Consider the following 22,910-nt stretch of genomic DNA (forward strand, 5'->3'; position numbering starts at 1 on the left):
CTCTGACACCAGTTAAAACCAGAGCAAGGGACATTTTGGTGACAAAGAAAGATTTTGGAGCTGTGAAGGTCCACTGGTGCTCCATCCTGCAAACTTGGCTTTGATGGAGCCTCATCCCAGTGAGACCTACCCAGCATGGGGAGAGGGGGAGCCCAAGTCCTGGCTGTGCTGGATAGCACTCGTTCACCCCTTTAGGAAAATGTGCAAATGTGATCATGAATCCCTCTGCAATGGGAGCCCCAAACTCTGCAAATGTGAATAAAGTCACTCCTCAGGCATGGGGGAGAATCAAATATTTAATTACACCCTTGTGTTTTTGGAGAGATGAGATACACCCAAGGACTCCCTTTGTTTCCTTTGGTCTTTTTTTACACCAACAAGAGTTTTCCCCCAGCTGGTTTCCGTAATGATCTTTAGGATGCTTCCCCAAAAAGGACCCCCTGGAGGCAGCCAGTTCCCACAGAACAGCCTCACTTATCCCTGCATACCCTGGGGTTTGGGGAGCACCTCAGGGCTGCAGCATTCCTTCCCCACACCAGGATCCTGTGCAAACTTCACCATCTTATTTTACATATTAAGAAAAATAAAAAAATAGGGGTAATTTTCTTTTCCCCTGCCTTCAGCTTAATGAAGTTGACAGCCACTAAGCCCAGTGGCCATGAGAGGGGCTTGGCTCAGGACCTGGAAGGTTTTCTTCCTCCACAAGCATCCCTGTGAGGAGATGGTCCACATTTTCTCACAGGGATTTCATGCTGGGGTCTGTATCTGGCTGGGGGCAGCCAGGATGGGAGCAGCCCATCCCTGCGACCTCCCCAGCTCTGTTCTCCTCACACGCCCTCTCCACTCCTGGGAAAGCAGCCACGGGATCCAGGGATGAGAAGCTCTTGAGAAACAGCCAAAGCAACAACAGCAGTAGGGTCCTTGCTTCAGGAAAAGGAAAAAAACATCCACAACAGTCTAAATGAGCTGCATTTTTTTTTTTTTTAATTTTTAACCCATCTGTTGACTCTAGAGAAATCAGCTGGAGGTGGATGTGGCAGTGGCAGGGCGCTGGTGATGCCACGAAGGCATGGAGCATCTCTTTCCTTGTCACACTGCTGAAGGGACTTTCCCCAACAGCAGCTGAGTGACATCCAAAGCCATGGAGCCACAGTGGCCCTGCAGGGCTGGAGGAGCCCTGCAGCCCCCTGGGCCAGCGCCCAGCAGTATGAGTAGCCAGCGACCCTCAGCCCCCCATCCACACCAGCCCCAGTATCAGAGCTCTGGGCGTTAGTCTGGGGCTTGCCCTGTTCCTCTGGCTGGGGACACCTCTGTGTCCCAGCACAGGAGGATGGGGACAGCCGTGTGACCCCCGTTGCTGGACCCCAAAGGGTCCTACAAAATGGGGAAGGTGGGAGGTGGGAAATGTCCCAGTTGTCCTGAGCCCTCAGCAACCCCCTGGCTGGGAGTCTGGCACTGTGACCCCACATCTCCTGCCTACGCCCAGGCCGAGATAAACCGGGACTAACTTTGTGCCCAGCTTTGTGCCTGCACTGAGATTTATTGCACGAGATTCCAATCCCTGCCACTGGCTGGAACCGCCCCAGCGAGGGTCTTCGGACCCCTCCCCAGCGGCGGGGAGGGGGCTGAGCTGTGAGCAGGCTGTGGATGAAGTTCTGAGCTCTGGGAGCAGCGATTGCTGCTGCATTAGCGGCTCTTTTGTCCGGCGAGGAGCTGAGGAGCTGCCTTTCGGTGGTGCCTGTGCCGCTTGTTTTCCTGCCAGCTGCTGTGCGGTTGGATGTTCTCCGGTATTTAGCTTGATCCTATTAAGGTGGATCTCAATTAATTAGGCAGGAGGCAGAGAGACAAAGAGGGACGCCGGGGCCATTCGTTGTAGTCTTGTCATCGCGCCCTCTGCCACCGGCAGGCAGAGGGACAGCGGGCAGGGACAGGGTGAGGCTCTGGGCACCAAACCGCTGCTCCCGGGATGGAGCGGGGCAGGCAGGTGGGGGGCACTGGGGTCACCCCGAGGGTCCCCCGCTGCTCAGGGATGCCAGGCAGGCTGACACCCCCCATCCCCACAGGAAGGCAGCTGGAGCCACGCGGCTCTTTCCCCCTGGAACAGCGGGGTCTGCTGAGACCCTAAAGCATCCCATACAACACACGGGGACTCAGCAGTGTGAGAAAGAGCATCCCCCTTCCATCCAGGCGACACCGGCTGGGTGCTGCTGTCACAGCTCTGGGGCTTCAGCTGTCCCACAGCACAGGGAGCACCCCTGGTCCCCTCAGCATCTCGTTTTGAGCTGTCCCACCCCACAGCACAGGGAGCACCCCCGGGCTCCCCTCACCCCGGGCTGAGCTGTCCCACAGCACAGGGAACACCCCATGGCTCCTCAGCACCCCGGGCTGAGCTGTTACACCCATGTGGGTCCAGCTGTCCCACAGCACAGGGAGCACCCCCAGGCTCCCCAGCACTCCATTTTGAGCTGTCCCACAGCAGAAGGAACATCCCCGGGCTCCCCACACCCCGGGTTAAGCTGTCCCACAGCACAGGGAACACCCCCGGTCCCCTCAGCATCTCGTTTTGAGCTGTCCCACCCCCGGGCTCCCCGGGCCCTGCCCTGCGGCCCGCTGCCGGCCCGCTCCCGGCTCCCACGCCTGCCGCTGGAGTGGCTCCAAGAGCCCGTGCGTGGGCTCAGCCTCTGCGAGAGGCTGGCAAATGGATCTCAAGGGCCCCCTGACATTCCTCCTTCCCTCCCTTTGAAGGAGAAGAGCCCCTCAGAGCTGCCCTCCACGCTAATGCACGGGGCGGAGGGGCGCTGCTAAAAGCCGAGGCTGGCACAACGTTTTCAAACCCTTGGAAAAGCCCAAGAGGTGGCCGGGGGTGACCCCAATCTCTGCTGTGGATGTTGGGGTGTACCCATGTGTGATGTCCCCTGCGGTGTCCCCGTGCTGGGACTCGGGGTACAGGAGGTGCAGGGAGTGGTGGGGCCGTGCCAGACCCTTCCTGGGGATGGAGGAGCCTGGGATGCTCCAGACATGGAGGGGTTCAGGGGCAGGGAGGGGGTGAAGGTTAACGGAGGGGACTTGGGGATGGTTGGATGGGTTTGCAGAGTGTGCTGGGCATGAGGCGGCCGGGGTGGAGGAGGGGTGCAGGATGGGTCTAGAGGGGTACAGGATGGCAGCAGAGGGTGCAGGGGGGTCAGGGTGGGTGAAGGCAGTGGAGGTGCAGGGGGTGCAGTGTGGGTGCAGGATGGGTTTTTGGTTGCAGGGGAGGTAGAATGGGTGCTGGGGTTCAGGATGGGCGCAGAGTGGGTCCAGGGGGCTCAGGGTGGGTGCTGGGGTGCAGGATGGATGCAGGGTGGGTGCTGGGGAGCAGGATGGATGCGGGGTGGGTGGGGGGGTGCAGGGGGCTGCTGGGGGGTAGGAGGGATGCAGGGTGGGTGCTGGGGTGCAGGATGGATGCAGGGTGGGTGCTGGGGTGCAGGGGGCTCAGGGTGGGTGCTGGGGTGCAGGGGGCTCAGGGTGGGTGCTGGGGTGCAGGATGGGCGCGGGGGGTGCCCGGTGCGGGGTTCCTTCCCGCCGCCAGGGGGCGCGCCAGGCCGTTGTAGGCACTCTGGCCCGGCAGGCCCCATCTCTCTGGTGCGGAGGCCGGAAGCGGAAGTGCAGTGGCGCCCTCCCGCCGCTGTACCGTGGCCGAAAGATGGCGGCGGCCATGGCATGAACGGGACCCGGTGCGGCCCCAGCGGTGAGAGCGGCCGAGACCTCTCCCCGGTCCTAAACCAGCGCGGAGACCACCGCGGACTCCGGTTCCCCGTGTCCCTTTACCCCAGGGGCTAGCGGGAGAGTATCTGGGATCCCAGCTACCTTTGGCGGGCGGGCCCTCAGCTGTCCCCGAGCTTCTCTGGAGCTCAGTCCCTCCTCAGCCTGGGGGACCGAAGCTCCTCGCTTCCCTCTCGGCAGGTGGGCCCGGACACATCGCGGGTGATCCCTCCTGTGCCCCCTCGCCCCAGCTCCCTCCGTTGTTTCCACGCTGTGCCCTGTGCCTGCTGCTTGTCATGTCTGCATTTATCCCTCCAGACACAGGCTTCCTGGTCTAGTGGACCGTTTATTCCCTTGGTGTCCAGCTGTACCTGTGCCCTTTCCTGGCTCCGTCCTTCACCTCCTTGTTCTGTGTCTCTGTTCAGCAGGCAGGACTGCCCTGGAGGCATCTCTGCACTGCCCTCGTTTTCCTGGTGCGTTTTCCTCCTGCCTTGCACTGAGATTTTTCTCCCAGTCCCTTCCATTACTCCCCATGTCCTCCCGTGTTATTCCCCCCCTCCCTCTGTCCCTTTTAGCCAGCCCCCTGTGCTGGGTCTCCATGTGAGCAGGTTCCCCATGCCCTGAATTCCCCCCATCCCAGGGCACGTGTGCTGTCCCCGCAGGATGAGGATGCAGTAGAGCCCTGACCATGGACCATGAGGCCCCCACGATCAGGCCCCGGCGCATCCAGAACCAGAACGTCATCCACCGCCTGGAGCGCCGCCGCATCAGCTCGGGCAAGGCGGGCACCCACTGGCACCAGGTGCGCGTCTTCCACCAGAACGTCTTCCCCAACTTCACCGTGGTCAACGTGGAGAAGCCGCCCTGCTTCCTGCGCAAGTTCTCCCCCGACGGCCGCTACTTCATCGCCTTCTCCTCCGACCAGACCTCGCTGGAGATCTACGAGTACCAGGGCTGCCAGGCGGCCGAGGACCTCCTGCAGGGCTACGAGGGGGAGATCCTGGCCAACGGCAACGACCAGCGTTCCGTCAACATCCGCGGGCGGCTCTTCGAGCGCTTCTTCGTGCTGCTGCACATCACCAACGTGGCCTCCAACGGGGAGCACCTGAACCGCGAGTGCAGCCTGTTCACGGATGACTGCCGCTACGTGATCGTGGGCTCGGCCGCCTACCTGCCCGAGGAGCCGCACCCGCCCTTCTTCGAGGTGTACCGCAACAGCGAGTCCGTGACCCCCAACCCGCGCTCCCCGCTGGAGGACTACTCGCTGCACATCATCGACCTGCACACGGGCAGGCTCTGCGACACGCGCGCCTTCAAGTGCGACAAGGTCATCCTGTCGCACAACCAGGGGCTGTACCTGTACAAGAACATCCTGGCCATCCTCTCCGTGCAGCAGCAGACCATTCACGTCTTCCAGGTAACGCCCGAGGGGACGTTCATCGACGTGAGGACCATCGGCCGCTTCTGCTACGAGGATGACCTGCTGACCCTGTCTGCCGTGTACCCCGAGGTGCAGCGGGACACGCAGACGGGAATGGCCAACCCTTACAAGGAGCCCTTCATCAACTCCCTGAAGCACAGGCTGCTGGTGTACCTGTGGAGAAGGGCTGAGCAGGATGGCAGCGCTATAGCAAAAAGGAGGTTCTTCCAGTACTTTGACCAGCTGAGGCAGCTCCGCATGTGGAAGATGCAGCTCTTGGATGAGAACCACCTGTTTATCAAGTACACAAGTGAGGACGTGGTCACGCTGCGGGTGACAGATCCTTCCCAGGTATAGAATCACAGAATGGCTTGGGCTGGGAGGGGCCTTAAACATCATCTAGTTCTAGCTGCCCTGCTAGGGGTCCACTAGACCAGGTGGCTCAGATGCTGCCTCCCTCTTCAGGCTGCTCATTGCTTTGGGACAAGTGCTCAAGCATTACAGTGCTGTGAGCTGCTCCTTAATGAGCCTGTAGAGGTTATTTAGGATCCCTAGTACCTGAGTCTTTTTTGATGCTTCTGATATTGAATAACTCCTGTATCTTCTGTTTTCTTAATTTCATTGCTTCCTTCCTTCTCACCTGCAAAATGAGAAAGATATGATGTGTTAGCAAGTTCCTTTCTCCAAGGATTGTTCCTCATGCTCACAGATCCTCCTCAATCCTCTTTCCCTCCCCAAATCCCCAAATGAATTTAATTTTAGCTGATATTTTATATAGTCAATTTAAATTGCAGAGGTAGTCTCTCCCTTTTCTCATGTATCTTCAAGCATGTTTTTCAAATATAATAGTCTTCATTTTCCCTGGTACAATTACCATTTCTGCTCTGCCTACGTACTTAGTCTTTCAAGCTTCAGTAAGAGGTAGTATTTATGATCTCTCCAAATTGGAGTAGCAGCTTTTAGATCAGGCTAATGGGCCAATTGCTTCTCTTTTCAATTTATTACTAAAGAAGTAGAATTAGAGCAAATGTAGCTCAGTCAGTGCTGGGTCCCTCCAGATGTTTCACAACCCTGCATGTTGATCATCTCCTTTTACTGCTTTTAGAGTGGTTGGTCACGTTTTGAGCCCTGTGAACCTAAGAGAATTTTTAAGCTAATTTTTATTCCTTTAATCAGCTTGGTTTTATTCTGTTTAAAGTATTTAGCAAGAATTTGTGATAAATCCAGTGCAGCATGTAGGTCTGATTCCAGAGGTTTATTTTCTCTCATGCACTTCTCTTCCCCACATCTTTGCCAGGACTTAGGTCCTAGAAGAAATAAACAGTTCTTGTGTTGGCTTGGTCTGGTTCTTCCTGGGAGATGACTCTGGTTTGTTTTGTTTTATTTTCCTCTTCTGCGGTGTTTGTCTGGGGGAGTTGCTTTGGGAGGAAATAGGTAAGGCTTTATCTAATCCCTGTTGATTGGTGTAAAGCTGAATGTCTGTCTCAGAAATATGAAGGCTCTGTGGAAGTGATCTGCAGGGTTCTGCTCGTTGCTGGTGTCTGGAATGAGCTCCTGGCCCTGATGTAAATGTTTGTGGCTGGCTCAGCTCTGCACTCTGCTGTGGTTAGTAGGGTTTAGTGCCTGGTTTGCTGCAGGGAGCTCTCGACTCTTCAGCCCAGGGTTACTTTAAGATGCAGTTTGTGGTTTGTTTGCAGTGTGCCTCAGGCGCTGAGTTTTGTGCTGGGGGAAAAGTGTCTCATTTCTCAGTTCTTCCAGAGATAATTCCAGATGTGGAGCAGTCTCCACAGACCTGTCTGAAGGTAGATGTTGTATTAGGCCTTCCTGAATAAAACTTGGCTCACAAAATAACTACAGCTCCCATTTTTCTTCAGTCTGTCAGACGAGGAACATGAGGATTCATCCAGTTTCAGGATCCTTTCTCCCCTCTGGCTTCTCTGCCAAGAAGGTTGAGGAGTTGCTGCTCATGGCTGTGGGTTGTGTGGTTTTTGTAACTGTATCCTTTGAGATCTTTAAGAGTGTGCTCTGCATAGGTAGCTTGGGGGGTTGTTGCTGCTCTTGGCTTGTGTAGATAGGCTTGACAGCATTGCTGTGTGGTTTTTGTGGCACTCAGCTGCTGCCTCCCATGCTGTGATGATCTTTGGGTGGTGTTACGGGCACTGCAAAAACAGTGAGGGTTTCCCTGCTCAGGGACATCCTGTAAATGTGTCTCTGTGTAAACCTGGCAAGGGACCTTTTTTATTTAAAATTGGAGGATACTCCCTGCAGTCTTCAGAGATTTAAATAGTTTTTCCTTCTGCTGTCTTCTCTTATCTTCTCTCTGCTCCAACCCTTTATTTCAGAAGGGCTTCCTTTTCCTCAGGCAGTAGTCTAGTGAGTAACCTCATCTTGTGTGTTTCATTTGGACATGTGGCGGCTGGATTTTATTATCATAGTTTATTTTGGGCTGTAAAACAAACAAACCTTGTGATATTTGCAGGTGGGTGGGGTGGGCAGAGTGCCTGCCATCATCCCTGAGCATTGTTTGGGAGCAGGAGGTGAAGCATTTAGGAATTGCCTCTATTGACAGAAGATTTAACCAGATGCCACGGGAATTAGTTCCCTTTGAAGAAGGGGACAGGTTCTTACTTTGGGGTGCCAGCACTCCTGTCTCTAATGAAAGCTACTTTTAATAACCAGTAATTAAATATGCCCTTTCCCAATGGGATGGGAATGTCATCTCCCTTTGATGTAGCTGCACTGACACAATATCACCTTTTTTCCCAATTTCTTGCTCATTCATGCCAGGATTCATTGCCATTGCTAGTCCACAGCATGGTACAAAGGCCATCTTGCATGAGAATGTCAGCATTAAGAAGTCACCAGTGCCTTTCAGATTTTAATTTCTGTGTTTGCAGGGTACTTGGAGGGCACAGCTTTTTGTGGCCAGTGATGTAGTGCACAGTAGGTAAAAAGGCTCATCTCTGTGAGTTACAGATATTAAGAAGGGGAAGAAAATAATATATCTATGCAGAAGTAAAAATAATTTAAGGCCAGCTAGCATTGGATCTGAAGTAATTTGTTCAGCAGGAATGAAAATTAAATTTGGCACTTGAGTAAGTGTTTTGGGTTTGGTGGAGGACAGAGAAGAAGAGAAAATAGTATGGTTGCATCTAGTTTGAGTTGAAAAATTGGAAGCCCATTAAGTTTTCTTAAATAATCACAGCTGAAAGTTGGATAATTGGCTACATGTTGAGGCATTCCAACAGGAGAGTGGATTAGTGTGAGGATGTAGGATTCTCCTGTGCTGTGGAGAAATTTGGATAGGGTCTGTGGTGTGATGTGGGGAGAAGGAAGGGACAGCTTCCCCACCTCTGCTCTCCTGGGTAACCTCTGCCTCTCTCCCCAGCCCTCGTTCTTCGTTGTGTACAACATGGTGACCACAGAGGTCATTGCTGTGTTTGAGAACACATCTGATGAGCTGCTGGAGCTGTTTGAGAACTTCTGTGACCTCTTCAGGAATGCCACCCTGCACAGTGAGGCCGTCCAGTTCCCCTGCTCAGCTTCCAGCAACAACTTTGCGAGGCAGATCCAGCGCCGGTGAGCCATTCGGAGCATGCTTTATTCCGTATAGACACGCGCTCAGCCCCGACTGCTGAAGGCCAGTATCAAATACCAACCCTGAGAAAACCAGTTCCTTTGGCCCCCTTTGCCAGGTGGTGCAAGGGTCAGGACTATACATAGTTCATCTTGCAGCCTGATGCATCTGATTTTATATTCCACAGCATTTACCTTGTTAGAGGAAGGAACAAAGCAGTTGCAAACTGCTGCTTAGAAGAAAGGAAAGGAATTTTGAGAGAAAGATGTTTCTGTCTCTCCTTGAGCAGTAACTGTTTTGGAGGTTATTAAAGTGTTATTGCCCAGTAGCTTTGGTCCCTGAAGATATGATTTGTCAAGGAGCTAGCATGAGTGTGTTTTGCCAAGTGACATTCTCTGAATTTAGCGTGTACCAAACTGTGTTCTGTAGCATTTCCTCAACATCAGTCACCAGCTCGTGGTTCTCATCACTGTACTTGGAGAAGGGAAACTCATCTGCTTACATCTGTTGTGAAAGCTGAACAAAATACCAAAATAACATGGGTTTCTAGAATATGCTTTAACAGTCAGATGTGATTTTAATGAGGCAGAGTGTGTTATTTCTCTAGGAAAATTTTGTTGTGACTCAGGGTGTTTTGTTCTTCCAGTGACTTGTTTCTCCTCCTCCAAAGTGCTTGCCATCCACTTATGGGCATCAAGCTTCTGTTGACTTTAGGCTGATGTCATATAAGTCTGATGAAATTGACTATGTCTGTAACTTTCTAGAGCAACCTGTCAGGAAATCCGTAGTGCTTAATGGGAGAGAGAATGAGAGAACTCATTGAAGACTCATGAAGAACAACTTCTGCCTTTTGTTAAAGTAAAAAGGAGAGTCTTTCCATCCCCTTGCTACAAGGGCCTGTAACAGGAGTGTTGTAACTTCCACAGCAAACTACCATAAAACATAGTCCACAGTGAGCTGGCTTCTGGATGAGTGTTTACCTTCCTTATTGTCCCTGCAGTTGATCTGACTGTTCTTGCACATGTAAGCTTCAAATTTTACTTGGAAGGAGAAATCCAGTTTGTGTTAATCTCTCCACCAGGAAGAACTTTCAGCTCACTGTAGTTTCTGGAGAGCTTTATGCTCCTCATCAAGGTCCTTCTTCATCTAAGGTTTCTCCCTTTATGCATTTAAAACAATGGGTGGCTGGACACCAGGAAGAACTTTCAGCTCACTGTAGTTTCTGGAGAGCTTTATGCTCCTCATCAAGGTCCTTCTTCATCTAAGGTTTCTCCCTTTATGCATTTAAAACAATGGGTGGAGAGAGAAGGATTGTCAAGTCAACGTTAAGGGTCAGCTGTTACTGTGAAAGCCCCCTGGCTTTTGCTCATGCTGTTTCCAGGCTTTGTGGTAAAGCTTGGATTGACTGATAAACTGCTAATCCATCTCTCCCTGTTTCTGATCCTGTTAATTTCCTGTACTGCAGAGCAGCTGGGCCTAGATGTTGTGGGTAGGCACATTCTTATCCTTCTGTCACTCTGGACATTCTGAGTGAGACAGTAATGATAAGGGAGGATGAAAAGGTTAGCAGAACTGGTTGATGTTTGAATCACTGTGATACATCTTTGGAAATGAGCTCTTTCAGTTTTTACACTGCAGCTGTTTTCTTTCCCTTCCAGTTTACCTGCTTAGTTTGTTTAAGATGTGCTGTTCAGCCGTGGCCTTTGTGAACAAAAGGTGTCTCTTGGTTTGCTGCAGGTTCAAAGACACGATTGTGAACGCCAAGTACGGAGGGCACACGGAGGCCGTGCGGCGGCTGCTGGGGCAGCTCCCCATCAGTGCCCAGTCCTACAGCGGCAGCCCCTACCTCGACCTGTCCCTTTTCAGCTACGATGACAAGTGGGTGTCAGTCATGGAGCGGCCCAAGACCTGTGGTGATCACCCCATAAGGTATGGGGAGCTGTATGTGAGGAGAGAGTGCAAGGAGTCGCTGTGAATCACCTCTGCCACGGGGGATCACGTGTGCAGAAAAGGGAGTAGATGGAAGCCTTTTTCTTAGGAAATTCTTTCACCGGGGGATTTATTTCACAAAACTTGGCCCCTCTCCTTTACAGTAATGTGGATGTGTGGGAGGGCTCTTCATGTTTCCTTGCTGAGCTGCTCTGGGGAAGGTTTGGGTGGTGAAGTCTCAGCCTTTTCCATATGAATGGTCTTGTTCCTCCTCCTCTTCTTGCTGTGCTGCCGTTGTGTTTGGGTTGCAAAGTGATACAGCTCTGATGTCTGCTTTCCTATGCTGGAAGGATCCTCTCTGAGCATGTGGGTTTAGTTGGCAAGGATTGTCTGGTTTGTCCTGTGAATAAAATAGTATCTGGGCTAGGTGTTACTCAGAAAGCTTGTGGTATTGACTGAGCTGTTTTCAGACTTCCCTTGTTTACTGTTCTCACCCTGGGAGCTGTACTCCTTGTCATACTCCCTTCTCTCTCTGATCTGCAGGAAATTCCTGTCTGTAGTAGGAATTTTAGCCAGGTGTCAGGGCCATTCTGTGCCTCTTCCATCTGAGTCTCCAATGCTGCCAGAGGGAGTAAGTCTGAGCTTGAAAATAAGGAGGTTTGCAATGCTTCTTAAAGAAATATCAGGACTGTTTATTTCTTTTTGTTGGCTGCAACCATGGCTGCAAGAGTTAGTGGTTAAAAATCCAACATCTGCAGCTTGACAGGCTCAAAGAGCTCGAGTTACCCAGGCAGAATAGTCTTTCTGCTCCTAGTACTGCAGAAGCAAACCTATGCTCTGAAAACAAAGAGAGCCTTCAGTGCCTGAGTGCTTTGTTTAGTGACTGCACACATGATGGGGGCTCAGTAGCCTAGGGAGATCATTCTGGATCGCTTCCCAACTTTATTTTCATCAATGCATTCTCAAAAAGTGGTTTCATATCTCCCCTGGCCCTGACTCAGGTGGCGGGGAACTTCTGATTATTCCTGCGCTCTCAATTCCCAAATTATGTATATTTAATTGATTCTTCTGCCTGTATGATTTGGTTTGATCTCCAGCTTCCATGTTATCTGCAAAGAAAGCCTGCCCTTTTCCCCCTTGTCATGCTTGACGTTGGGAAAACTTGCAGGGTGGCAGTTGTCTGCCAGCGCCAACCTGCGCTGGGCTCCCGCGGACAAAAGGCAGCAGAACCGCAGTCATGTGCTGCGGTGGAGCCTTTGTAGTAAACAAAGCCAAGTGCCACCTTCCCTCCCTCCCCTGAGCAAACCAGCGTTTCAGAGCCAGAGCTTTTAAAGCTCAAAGCTGTGCAGAGTCAATTAGGACTTGAATAGAGCCTGGGAGCAGTGGGGCTCCTGGTTTTTGGAAAGTAAGCAGAAGATGAGGCGCTAACCTTAACCATTCAGTAGCTGAAATAGTGCTGCTGTGGTTCTCACATGCAAAACAAAGGGATTAATAAAATAATGCCAGCTGCCTGTTGGGGTTAGAGGGCTTGGAAATGAGGAACCATAGGATCTGTAATGTAAGTCCTGTAATTGTCTGGAATGGAAAACCCTTCAGTAGCTAAGGTTGTTATAATCTGTGTGCAGTTTCCTGGCACGATGTGTACGCTAGGAAGGCTTCCAGACCTTTTCCTCATCAATTCAATATTTCTGTGCACTGTGTTCTTTTAACCCTTAGTACTTTTCTGCATCCCAGAAGGTTCAATTCTGCCTACTTAAGAGACCAGTGGTTGTTTGCTGTTAGGTGGGAAGGACTTTAGGTTCCCCATCACCACCGCCTTCCAGTCTCTTTTCAGGAGGTCTGAAGAGATATTCAATGGGTGAAATGATGGCACTTGAGGGAAGAGGCTCTAACACAGCTCTGCCTATAGCAGGGGGTCTCTAAAATCCATCTAGATGGCTAATAAGGAGCCATTTAACCAAAGAATTGGTCTGCAGATAAATCTTCCATTTCCCTACGGTTTGAAAAGGCTGGTCTTGCTGTTTCTGTTGACATACAATTTTATATTGCAGTGCCTAATTTATCCCCAGAATGAGAGCCCATGGAAATGGCCTCTGATTGCAGAGCACTTTTAAAAATACATTTAAAAATACCAAACTGAGCACATCTTTAAGATTACAGGGAGCTTCATCTTGAGTAGTAAATTGTTGTGAATTGGGGGAGAGAGGAACAGATGGGGGACTGTGCTTTATTTAAAGAATGACCCTCTGCATACCCAGCCTTGTGTAGGAGGGAAAGGGCTTTTTGAAAAGCCAAATACCAAGATTGTGACTCTCTTGCTGGGTTCTTGTGTGCAATTTTCAGGCAGGGCTGGCTGGCACTTTGATTCAGAGGAAGGGAGAGGAGAGTGGCCCTCCAGGAAGAACATGAGGTTCTCAATAGGCTGTGTTGTTAAAATGTGGAGTATGTCTGCTCCTGAAACAGCATCGCTGGTATCTGTCATCATCCGTTCTTCCAGGCTGAGAGCTGAGTGCATCGTATTGCTGGCAGGGGGGAGATGTGCTCAGACATTAAAAGCATTCTTGGAGTTAAAATCAGAGGAAAATGCAAAATACCCACATGCACTAAGTGTTGGTGGAAAAGAAAACAGCTGGGAGGCATAATGGCAATTCTGTGCCTGAAGTTGGAAAAGGTCTAATGAAAATGGTCTAACAAACAGAGACAACTTCAGGGGGACGACTTGAGTTAGAGCCCAGCTACTTGGTGAAGGTATCACATCCAGAAACCTCCAGCACTACAACCCAGAAGCCTTTTCCAAAGTCTCAGGGAGGGTGGGATCCTCACACAGAGTCCTGTGTTCTGACAGCAGCAGAGGACAGTGGTGTTACCTGGATTTATGTCAGTTACACAGAGTGTGCAGGGGAGGTTCAGAAAGCAAAGAGCTTCCCTGGACTCACCTGTCTCTTCAGTGCTGTTTGTCTCATCCCCCTGAAAATGTTCCCTCTGTGCTGGAGATGTGTTCCAGAGCTCACCTGTTTGGAGATGCGTATGAGCTTGACCCACAGGCAGGTGTGTGCGTGACAGCAGAAAGTCATAAGGTTTTCCTTGACCTGTGTCCTTGCTGTAGTTGTTGAATCCAATTCATCAGGTACCTCCTGCACAGCCTGTCTCATTAATGCTTTATTGGTGGCAGTCAAAAATGAATTGCAAAGCCTTGCTTCAGCTGTACACTACAGCATGGCACCCTTGAGCAGGGTTGTGGCGACTTCCTTGACTGAACAGGCACAAGGACAGCAGTGTAAAGCCTTCACTGGCAGTACCATGAGGAGGAAAGGGTGGCCTGACACTCTCAGTGAAGGCCATTGCTAAGGGAGGGGAGCTCAGTTCTGTGCAGTATATCTGCCTTAGGGATCAAGGGGAGCAGCTTGCATTAAGAGAGGATGGAGAGCCAGCACTGAACCGAACTGACTCCCTCTTGTGAAGTCAGAGAGAGAGGATGGAGAGCCAGCACTGAACCGAACTGACCCCCTCTTGTGAAGTCAGCTTTGTCCCTCAAAGTGACAGGCAGAGTTTTCTCATTGCTAATAATAAAATAAAAGTGATGTTTTTCTAGACAGTGGAAAACAACTGCCCTGAGAGGGACTTCCCTGCGACGCCAAGAGCCAGGCACCCAGCTAAGGACCTTCTGCTCTTCAGGGAGCACCAGAGCTCGAACAAGGCGCTTGTCTCTGCGTGCAAAGAGCGCAGATGGCAAAGTCAATAGTCGGGAACAGCCGTAATTGCCTTTCTCTTCCTTTCAGATTTTACGCTCGTGACTCTGGCCTGCTGAAGTTTGAGATCCAGGCGGGCCTCCTGGGGCGCCCCATCAATCACACGGTGCGGCGCCTGGTGGCCTTCACCTTCCACCCCTTCGAGCCCTTCGCCATCTCGGTGCAGCGCACCAACGCCGAGTACGTCGTCAACTTCCACATGAGGCACAGCTGCACCTAGAGGCACTCGGGGCTGCTCTCCTTGGTGCTGGGCCTCTGCCACGGGTGCACCAAAGCCAGGCCCTCACCCCTCTGGGAGACCAAACCGTTGCTCGTGGAAAGAAGCCTCACCTGGGAGCTCCTACCAGCACCATCTTGCAAGGCGTTCAAGCTCAGCTGTGGAAAGCTGATCCACTCCAGTTATGGGGGCGGGGGGGGCTTCTTCTGACCCTGTTTGTACTGTGGAGATCCCCCTGCTGTCCTTCCCTGCTCCTGTTGATGAGCAATGCATAGCTGAGGTTAATTTCCTGGTTTCTCCGGCATGGCTGTTTCCTGTCCTGCTTGGGTCTTAGGATGGCAGAGGTGGAGCATTGCATCACACTTGTGGAGCACTCCCTTCTGCACTGGTTCTCTCCTACCGTGTTGGACAAATGACCTGTCACAGAGGGAAGGGATGGGAGCCATGGGGGGGGCTTGGATACAGCTACCCATTTGTTTCTTCAGAATTGCTAGGGAGATGAGATCCTGCTCTCATCCACACAATCTACTCATGTCATTTTAATATGCAAGAGGTCAGGGAAAAAAAAGGTGTGAGAAATCACTACAGTTGAGAGACATGAGGTGTGCTCCTGATCCTTATGCAAGTCACTTAATCTTTGTGCCTTAGTAAAAGCTCCTAAGTGAGAGGTGGTGCTACACCAGCAGGCCAGGGCAGCTGGTTGTGTCTGTAACACACGAGGAGGTGGGTGCAGGAGGAAGATGGGTGTGGGGAGCAACAGCAGCTCCTTTGTCGTGTCAGAAGGACTCTTCAGCAGCATGGAGGTTAATCCTCATGGCCATCTGCAGGTTCTGCTGCTGAGAACATGGACACCCAGCTGCTGGCACCTTCCTGTGTGTTGGAGTACCAGCGTAGAAAATGCGTAGGATTTGCCCAGGAAGAAGGGTGGAGAGCTGAATTCATGTTCACTGCTGTGGGTGGGCAGTCTAGAGATGAGCTTGTTGACTTAGGTTGCTTATCTCTGTTTGATACACTGTTCTCTGTGAGAACCCAGATGCTGTTTCCAGGCTTCAGAGCACAGCTGGCCAGTGTGGCAGTGTTGGCTGGACCATGCTGCTGATAAATTAAGCTCCTGGGTGTAATTACCTCCCACTGTAGGCTGTTGAGAATGCTGGCCTGCCCTTCTCTCTTAAAAATTGAGGTTTTGGTTGTAGGCCAGCATTTGGGAGTTTTTATATGAGAGCTGGTTTATGACTGCTGCCAGGCAGCACAACCATCCCAGCATCACCATGTGCTCCATCAGAAGCTGGAGCCTGTTCTTGTCCCATTCCTTCAGGAAGTACAGTGGGGGCAATAGAAAATTGGTGCTAATACACAGGAGACCCTCTCCGTTAAAGGACCCTGTGGGTGTCTTAATTGGACCAAAATGAGCTGTGGGTGATGTGCTGTGGCCACCTGCCTGTGAAGAGGAGTGTTGGAGTCATGCATTCATTTTGCTGGTGGTGCATTGGAGAAGAGCTGCGTGGGTGGGGGTGCCTGCTCATGGTATGAGTGGTGGACCTCAAAGTTAAAGGTGTCCTGGGGTCCTTGAATCAGCCTTTGCTCTCTGCCTCACTGTACTTCTCTCCTGGCCTTGCTATACATTATTTCTAGGCAAGACATTGCATTTTACTGCTCTTTTCCTGGTGTTTGCACTGTTGGTGTCTCAGGTCTGTCAGGAGTGCCGGCGGGTCAGGAGACTGCTAACAGAGGAGGTGTCAGTGCTTTAGCTGCAGGTTCCTCTCATCTAATAACACTATTTGTCAAGGTTTTAGGGTTTTATCCTGTGATCTGTTCCTCAAACATTCAATTAAAGCTCCAAGTGGAGAATCGTTTGCACACTGTAGATCATGGATTTACCTCCCTCTGCACCACTCTCACAGCTGTTCGCACTTCAGTATGAGACTTTTTTTTCCCCCCCAAGCTTCCAGCTGCTCCATCTGAGGCTCTGTTTACTCCTTGGTGTCACAGCCTCAGGAAGTCAGTGCTTACTAAATTAGCTGTCAGATCTCCATTGAGACTCTTTTTTCAGTGGCAAAAATATAAACGTCAGCATTTCTGTAGTAGGGGCTTTTGCCAAATTCAGGCTTCCCTCTGTGAAGCAGAGAGTGTGGCATGGATTGCTGGACTTGGGGCTGAGAAAGAGATCTGTTCTTAGCTCTGCTATTAAATTCTGAGGCTGGGGGCAAAGCTCTTCCTTCTCCAGCTGGTGTTTTCTTCTCTGTAAATGAGGCCAAAAACATATTTTCAGCTTTTGTAAAACACTTTGAGATTCATGGATAAAAAGTGCTGGATAAGTGCTAAGTATTTTCTTATTATGTTTGCAGACAAACTGATCATACTGGGTACTAATTGCCTTGGAGTAGCATAGCAGATCCTCTGGTCTTGGCTGCTGCATTTTATATCAACAACAGAGTTAATTTTGTTACAGAAATGTATGGAAAGAAAAGTCTCTCATGCTTGAAATTTTGATGCTCTTATTTAAGAAACAAAAAGTGTATGTGGTGGGGAGGGTGGGAGAAAAGGGGAGATATTTTCTACCTGATATTTTTCCTAGGTTAGGGTAAAGATTTGTAAGCAACACCAGACAAAAACATAATAAACAGAATTTGCTTTAAAAGTCTGATTTATTGTCTTTGTCTTCTAAAAAGCTGAATGGTAGAGATGGGAATTCCTTCACTAAGAAGAGATGGCAGGAAGATGCTGCCTCTTCCTGGCACTTGGAGTACAAGTGTCCTTAAGAATGTTCCCACCTGAGGCATTTCTGTAGTTCCTGCAGATTTCTGAAATTCTTGTCTACATGAACTAATGCTGGGAGAGGAATTCTTGATTACATTCTCCCCTTTGCTTATTATTACTAGCCCAGCTTGTACTCATGGACTCTTCCTTTATTCCATTTTCAGCATTTATCTAATCTTTTGGTCATTTTCTGCACGATCAAGGGATGAAAGCTTGTTGTGGTTTAACCCCAGCTGGCAGCTCACTCCTCATCAGTGGGATTGTGGAGGGAATCAGGAGAGTAAAAGTGAGAAGACTGGTGGGTTGAGATAAAACACTGATTAATGGGTAAAGCAAAAGCCACATGCAAGCAAAGCAAAACAAGGAATTAATTCCCACTTCACATGGTCTGGCAGGTGTTTAGCTATCTCCAGGAAAGCAGGGCCCCATCCTCTGTAGCTGCCCCAGCCAAAACCAGCACAAAGCTGAACACACCTTGCTTGGCAGAGCAGCCTGTCCACTGCTCTTAGGTTGTGCTGAGACACTCAGATTTTCCATGTGCTGCTCCCTGCCTCTTTGCAGAGCAATCTGGCTGAGAACTCTGCAGCATCCCTGTTTGTGCTAATTCCTCTAACCGTCTGCATCTTGAGCATGAAAGTGATTTTCCTTTGAACCTTTCCTCCATTTCTCAGATGCTTTCCTGTGCAAACCTTGAGCACACCAGAAAGCTCTTGAGCCCGTGGCTTTTCAGATAGGCACTAAGTGAGGAGGAGATGCTTGAGCTGGAAACCGTGTTTGACTGGCAGCGAAATCCCATCTTTTGTTATTTCTTGTGCTGCCTTTGCTTTAAGAAAATAAAAGTAGTGAAAGCAGGACAGCTGCATTATTTCTTGTATAAATGGCATTAGACTGCAAGGCACAGAAATCCCATTAGAGTCAAAGGTATGGATAGGTTTAAGATGTGTCCCTACTAAAGACTCCTATCAATTAACCTTCCAGTGCTCATGGCTGGCCCTGATTTAGCTGCCTGTGTGTACTGAAAGGACCTTCCTTTTGCTCAGGTGCTGCATCTATTAAGCTCTTCCCTTGGTCATTTTGACCCAGCTAGCAGAATCAGATTTCTGATGCTTTAAGAAATCCCTTTGTTTTTCTTCTTTATGATTGGCCTTGCTGTTTTTCTGCCGGCTTTTCCTGCAAGGATCTCTTAGGGCAGCGGGCAGAGAGATGGTAAAGGCACAGCAATGAGACATGTGACCCTCTCACAGCTGTTGTCCTACTGGGAGCCTTGATCAGATAGGTACATGCTGCAGAGCAAATGGATATCCTATGGACAATGGAACAGGATTTTGTGGGTTTACTTCATCCTTGCTATGCAAGCTTCAGAGTCTGTGTCCTTGATGTGCCTGAATCTTGTGCTTCCTTGTCTTATTACATGGTTATTAAAGCTTTTCTGATAAAATAATCCTGTGGAGGAGGGAATGATGAAATGGCTTATTATTTTTAATTGTTTTCCTTGCTCCCCACCTTTCTGCTTGGCACCAGCCTCACCCCCATGCACCTTTTACTCCCTCACCCATGGTTAGGGTTCTGAAAACCACAAAGCCCAGAGCTCCAAGCACACTGCAGCTACAAAAGGCATGCCAAGGGGAACACAGAACTGCCAAAACATTGCTTCCTCCACGGCTTTCTCCTTTGACCCAGCCTTAGCCCAAGGCTGCAGTGTGCCTGGAGCTCTGGGCTTTGTGGTTTTCGGAACCCTAACCCTAGGCAGGACCCTAACCCCAGCCCTACCCTAGACAGTAAAAGCAGCCTTGGGCTAAGCCTGGTTGAAAGGAGAAAGCTGTGGAGGAATCCATGTTGTGGCAGTTCTGTGCTCCCCTTGGGAACTGTCCCAGTGCCTGACTGGGCAGCAGTTTCTGGTCACCTTGGACGGGGCAGGTGGGGGTGCCCTGGCGGCGCTGACATCAGCCCTGGGCTGGAGCCCTGGGGCTGCTGGAGCTGGGATGTATGGGACCAGTTGCTTAAGGGGCTTGGAGGGGTGAGAACCAGGCAGGTAGCCGGGAAGCCCTGCCAGGGCCATCTGGCTGCTGTTGGATGTGATTTTAGGGTGTTGTTAAGAGCGGTGGGCAGCGCTGCATCCCTGTGAGTGCCTGCTCGCTGCCGCTGAGCTGGTCATTTGATAGCTCCTCGGAGGCCTAAAATGGAGCAGTGCCGGATTAGATGTACCCGGTGCCCTTGGTGAGCTCCGCGGAGATACGATCCTCGATCCTCGCCCTCCCGCCTCCGACCTGCTGGCGCCCAGTGCCGTCGCCACAGCAACGGGGAGCAGCAGCCCATCCGCATGGAAACGGCCTTGCTGTGCCCGCCAGCCGCCTGCGGAGAGCTGTTCAAATGGCCAGCCCCGAAAGGTGAGGGGCACCAGCACCTCTGTGCCGACCAGCAGGCAGCCTTGGCCCGAGCTGCGGGGCTGCACACACGCCCTGTGGGTTACTGCAGTGCTGGCACTGTCCCTGCGTGTGGGACTCCCTTCCCAAGGCGCTGGCACTGCCCCCAGTGCAGAGCCAGCACGTGCTCCCTTGTCTCTGACCGTGATGGATAATTTTCATTGCTGCTGCCCTATTTTTTTGGGGCGGGTCCTGAAGTCAGGGTAAGGTCCAGATTATCTGCGCTGATACCTGCAGCAGCGTAGGTAGGTCACTGGTTCACCCCTGGCTGGTTAGTACTTAATGCTTGTAAAATCCCTCTTTGTAAGGAAAAAGGAGCAACTGGCAGCTAAACAGGGTCTCCTGTAACATAGGACAGGCAAATGTCATCTCGACAGCATGATTGTGCAGTGCAGCCTGTCTGGCTTTGGGCAGCAAAGTCTGAGTTAATCTCTGCTCATCCTGCCTCCTACCCCTTAAATCCCCCCGTCGCTGCTTCCCCAGAGAGGGCTCAGGTTTGAAGGTGATGTTGGTGCTGATCTGCTGGCTCTGATAAGGGCTGGGGAGAGCAGCTCTGCTGTGCAGCTGCTTGTGGCCAAGCAGGGCTTGTTCCAGATTTACCCTGGCCCTTTGGTGACTGTGTCTCTTGGCTGCAGGATCACTTGGAAGGGGATCTCCCCAGGCAGCATCACTTCTTTGGACAGATTTTGGCAAACAGGGCTGGTTTTACAAACATGTCCAGGGACAGATTGTCCCACAGCATCTTCCTGTGCTGGAGAAAGCTGCTTTCCAGCCATCAGCCTTACTAAGAAGTCCACAGGGCTTACCAGTCTACAGTAATTTGCATTTCTTGGTCAGGTTGACCCTGGCAGGTCAGGAAATTGCTATTCCTGTGGATTTGGCAGGAGCAGAATGAAAGGCAGTGCCCAGATCTTGCCAAGGGGCTGTGTGAGAGCCTGGCTGGCAATTAGGAGAGCAAGGTCTGTGCCTGCAGGCTGGTGCATGAAGAGATGAGTCCTATTTCCCCTCCCTGCAGAGGGGGCAGAGGATGGGAGACTGGTGGGTGAAATATGTCATTCTTCTGCCTGGGGCCCCAAGTTTTACTTGTTACCTGGAGCCCTGTGTGGGTGGGAAGCCTGGCCTGCTGCTGTGCAGAGGAGCCCCTTGTGCCCAATCCTTTCTCCCTTCTGCTTACTTTTTTTTTAGAAAAAACAAGCAGTGAGGTTGCTGCTGGAAGCAGCTTTCCCAGGCAATGGCTGTTAGGGCTCCAGAGCTGCCGAGATGTTTGGATCCAGGTGCACAGCCTCCACTCTCAGTAGATGTGGGCACAGGATGAGGGTTATAGGCTATGGAGAAATTAGAGGACCCTGCCAAGTGGCACTAGTGCAGGGGAAGCTTGGAGAACTCAGCAGAGGAGGTGTGAGTGGTTTTAAAAAAAACCAAATAACATCGAGGCTTGGCTCCCCTCTACATCTCCCCATGAGGACCCTGCAGTCCTGTTTTGCCATCAGTGTGGGGACTTGGATGCTCTTAGGCTGTTCATTAGTAAAACCTCTGAGCAGCTCCTGCTGCCATCGAGTACCCATTAATGCCTCTTCAGGGAGAGGAGAACATTGGGAAAGCACAAAACCAATCCGAGGGCCCTCTATCTCTTTTTGGTCTGAGAGGTCATGGGCTGAGGTTGGAGGGGAAGAGGGGCCAGGTGGGGATGCCAGGCATGAAAGCAGCACCGTGATTATCTGCCGAAGTCTGAGTGCAAAAACATAACCTGATTTGAACTGCTACTTCTTCAAAACTCCCGGGGGTGCTTTAGGGTTATAAACACCTACTCAGTGACCTTCTTTGTGCACATCTCGAGCCAGGTATTCCCACACCAGAGGGAAAGCCAGCAAAACCTGCACAGATGTCTTTAACAGCTGCAGCCGGGCTGCCGTAAGCCACCCCTGCTGCTACAGTTTATTAGCACTGCAGGGTCTGTCCCCTTCTTCCCCTCCTCCTTGCCTGCTTGTGTGTACAGTCAGCTGTTAAAGGACACTGACATCACTTTGTGGTTTAATTGAATCTCACAAAGGGATCCAAATTGGCTGCCTGACTCTTGTCACTGAGATGCTCATGGAAGAAATAGTAAATCACCAATTCAGCAGATAAAGCTGCAGCTCTGGGCAGAAGGTCCTTGTTGCTGGGGATAGGGAAGTAATTCCTCTTTGCAGAATAATACACTATTAGGGAGATGGCTGAGGGCTGTTTTTCCAGGCCACCAGGTGCCATCCCAGGTCCAAAGGAAGGGTAACCGAGTTAGACTAACTCCCCAAGGTAGTGTAGCACTCAGTAAGGGGTAAACAGACCTGAGGCAGCATTTTATCTGTAAGTCAGGAGACTGTTCTGTGTTTTCCACAGGGATTTACAGGGATACAATGGAGAGAGGTCCATGTGACCATTTATTTAGAACGGAAGGCAGAATCCTAGGAAAGGCCAGGGATGAACCAGGATGAAGCTTTGCAGCCAGCAGCAATTTCTGAGATTGTTTCTCAGAAAAAAGTCATCTTTGAGTGTAGGGAATCAAAAGTTAGGAGGGAATGGAGAGCAAAATGTCCAAAAGCAACAGGGAAGCCCAGAGGGAGAGGATATGACCCTAATGAGAGTGCTAATGCTGTGGCCATGCTACTGACAAATAAAGTAATTGCTGCTCAGGAGGAATGTGAGCCAGTAGAAAACAGCTTTCCACCCAGATGCCAAGAAAAGCAATTAGAACTCGTAAACACCAGTGGCTGACTAAAACCAGGCCCTTAATTAATAGTTTCATTTGAAGGGTAAGGAAATCGTTAAGCACTATTGGTGTCTATTAATTCCCTGCAACACAAACCACAATAGAATTTTAAGCCTTCTACTGTACAGTGTGTTCAGAAAGGAGAACCCCAGCCCTTGCTTTGTGCAGCTGTGCTCCCTCACCTCACTGACTGCCCCAGAGTCCCAGGATGTGCTGCAGGATAAACAGCTCAGACTGTGCACTAAGTTAGGACATGGTTTTGGGAGTGCTCCATCAGGGCAGGAGAGAAGGTGGATGGAAAACGTGATTTTAGTATAGAGCTGTACAACTGAAGTACTGTGCTGGGGAGTT

General features: G+C 50.8%; 1 protein-coding gene across 4 annotated transcripts; it reads left to right on the top strand.

Moving 5' to 3' along the window:
- Nucleotides 1-3,652: 3,652 nt before the first annotated feature.
- Nucleotides 3,653-17,181, top strand: DET1 (DET1 partner of COP1 E3 ubiquitin ligase). 4 transcript variants are annotated; one of them, XM_039722947.1, is made up of 5 exons: nucleotides 3,653-3,727; nucleotides 4,404-5,512; nucleotides 8,550-8,740; nucleotides 10,476-10,667; nucleotides 14,447-17,181. In XM_039722947.1, exons 2-5 carry the CDS (start codon nucleotides 4,430-4,432, stop codon nucleotides 14,634-14,636), a joined length of 1,656 nt encoding a protein of 551 aa, XP_039578881.1. In that variant the 5' UTR covers nucleotides 3,653-3,727; nucleotides 4,404-4,429; the 3' UTR covers nucleotides 14,637-17,181. The 4 variants fall into 4 exon arrangements, with proteins under 4 accessions (XP_039578881.1, XP_039578879.1, XP_039578878.1 ...); XM_039722945.1 differs by having other exon boundaries at nucleotides 3,654-3,942; nucleotides 4,382-5,512; nucleotides 14,447-17,180; XM_039722944.1 differs by having other exon boundaries at nucleotides 3,654-3,942; nucleotides 14,447-17,179.
- The last annotated feature ends 5,729 nt before the right edge of the window (nucleotides 17,182-22,910 follow it).

Source organism: Passer montanus, unplaced genomic scaffold (genome assembly GCF_014805655.1).
Source record: "Passer montanus isolate IOZ18808 unplaced genomic scaffold, ASM1480565v1 scaffold5, whole genome shotgun sequence".
Taxonomy (NCBI): Eukaryota; Metazoa; Chordata; class Aves; order Passeriformes; family Passeridae; genus Passer; species Passer montanus.

What these genes read in the sequence shown, in the direction of transcription:
- DET1 (XM_039722947.1), top strand. Translation starts at nt 4,430, where the DNA reads ATGGACCATGAGGCCCCCACGATCAGGCCCCGGCGCATCCAGAACCAG. An exon ending in GCGAGGCAGATCCAGCGCCG is followed by an intron (nt 8,741 to 10,475) that starts GTGAGCCATTCG and finishes GGTTTGCTGCAG; the next exon opens with GTTCAAAGACACGATTGTGA. An exon ending in TGTGGTGATCACCCCATAAG is followed by an intron (nt 10,668 to 14,446) that starts GTATGGGGAGCT and finishes TCTTCCTTTCAG; the next exon opens with ATTTTACGCTCGTGACTCTG.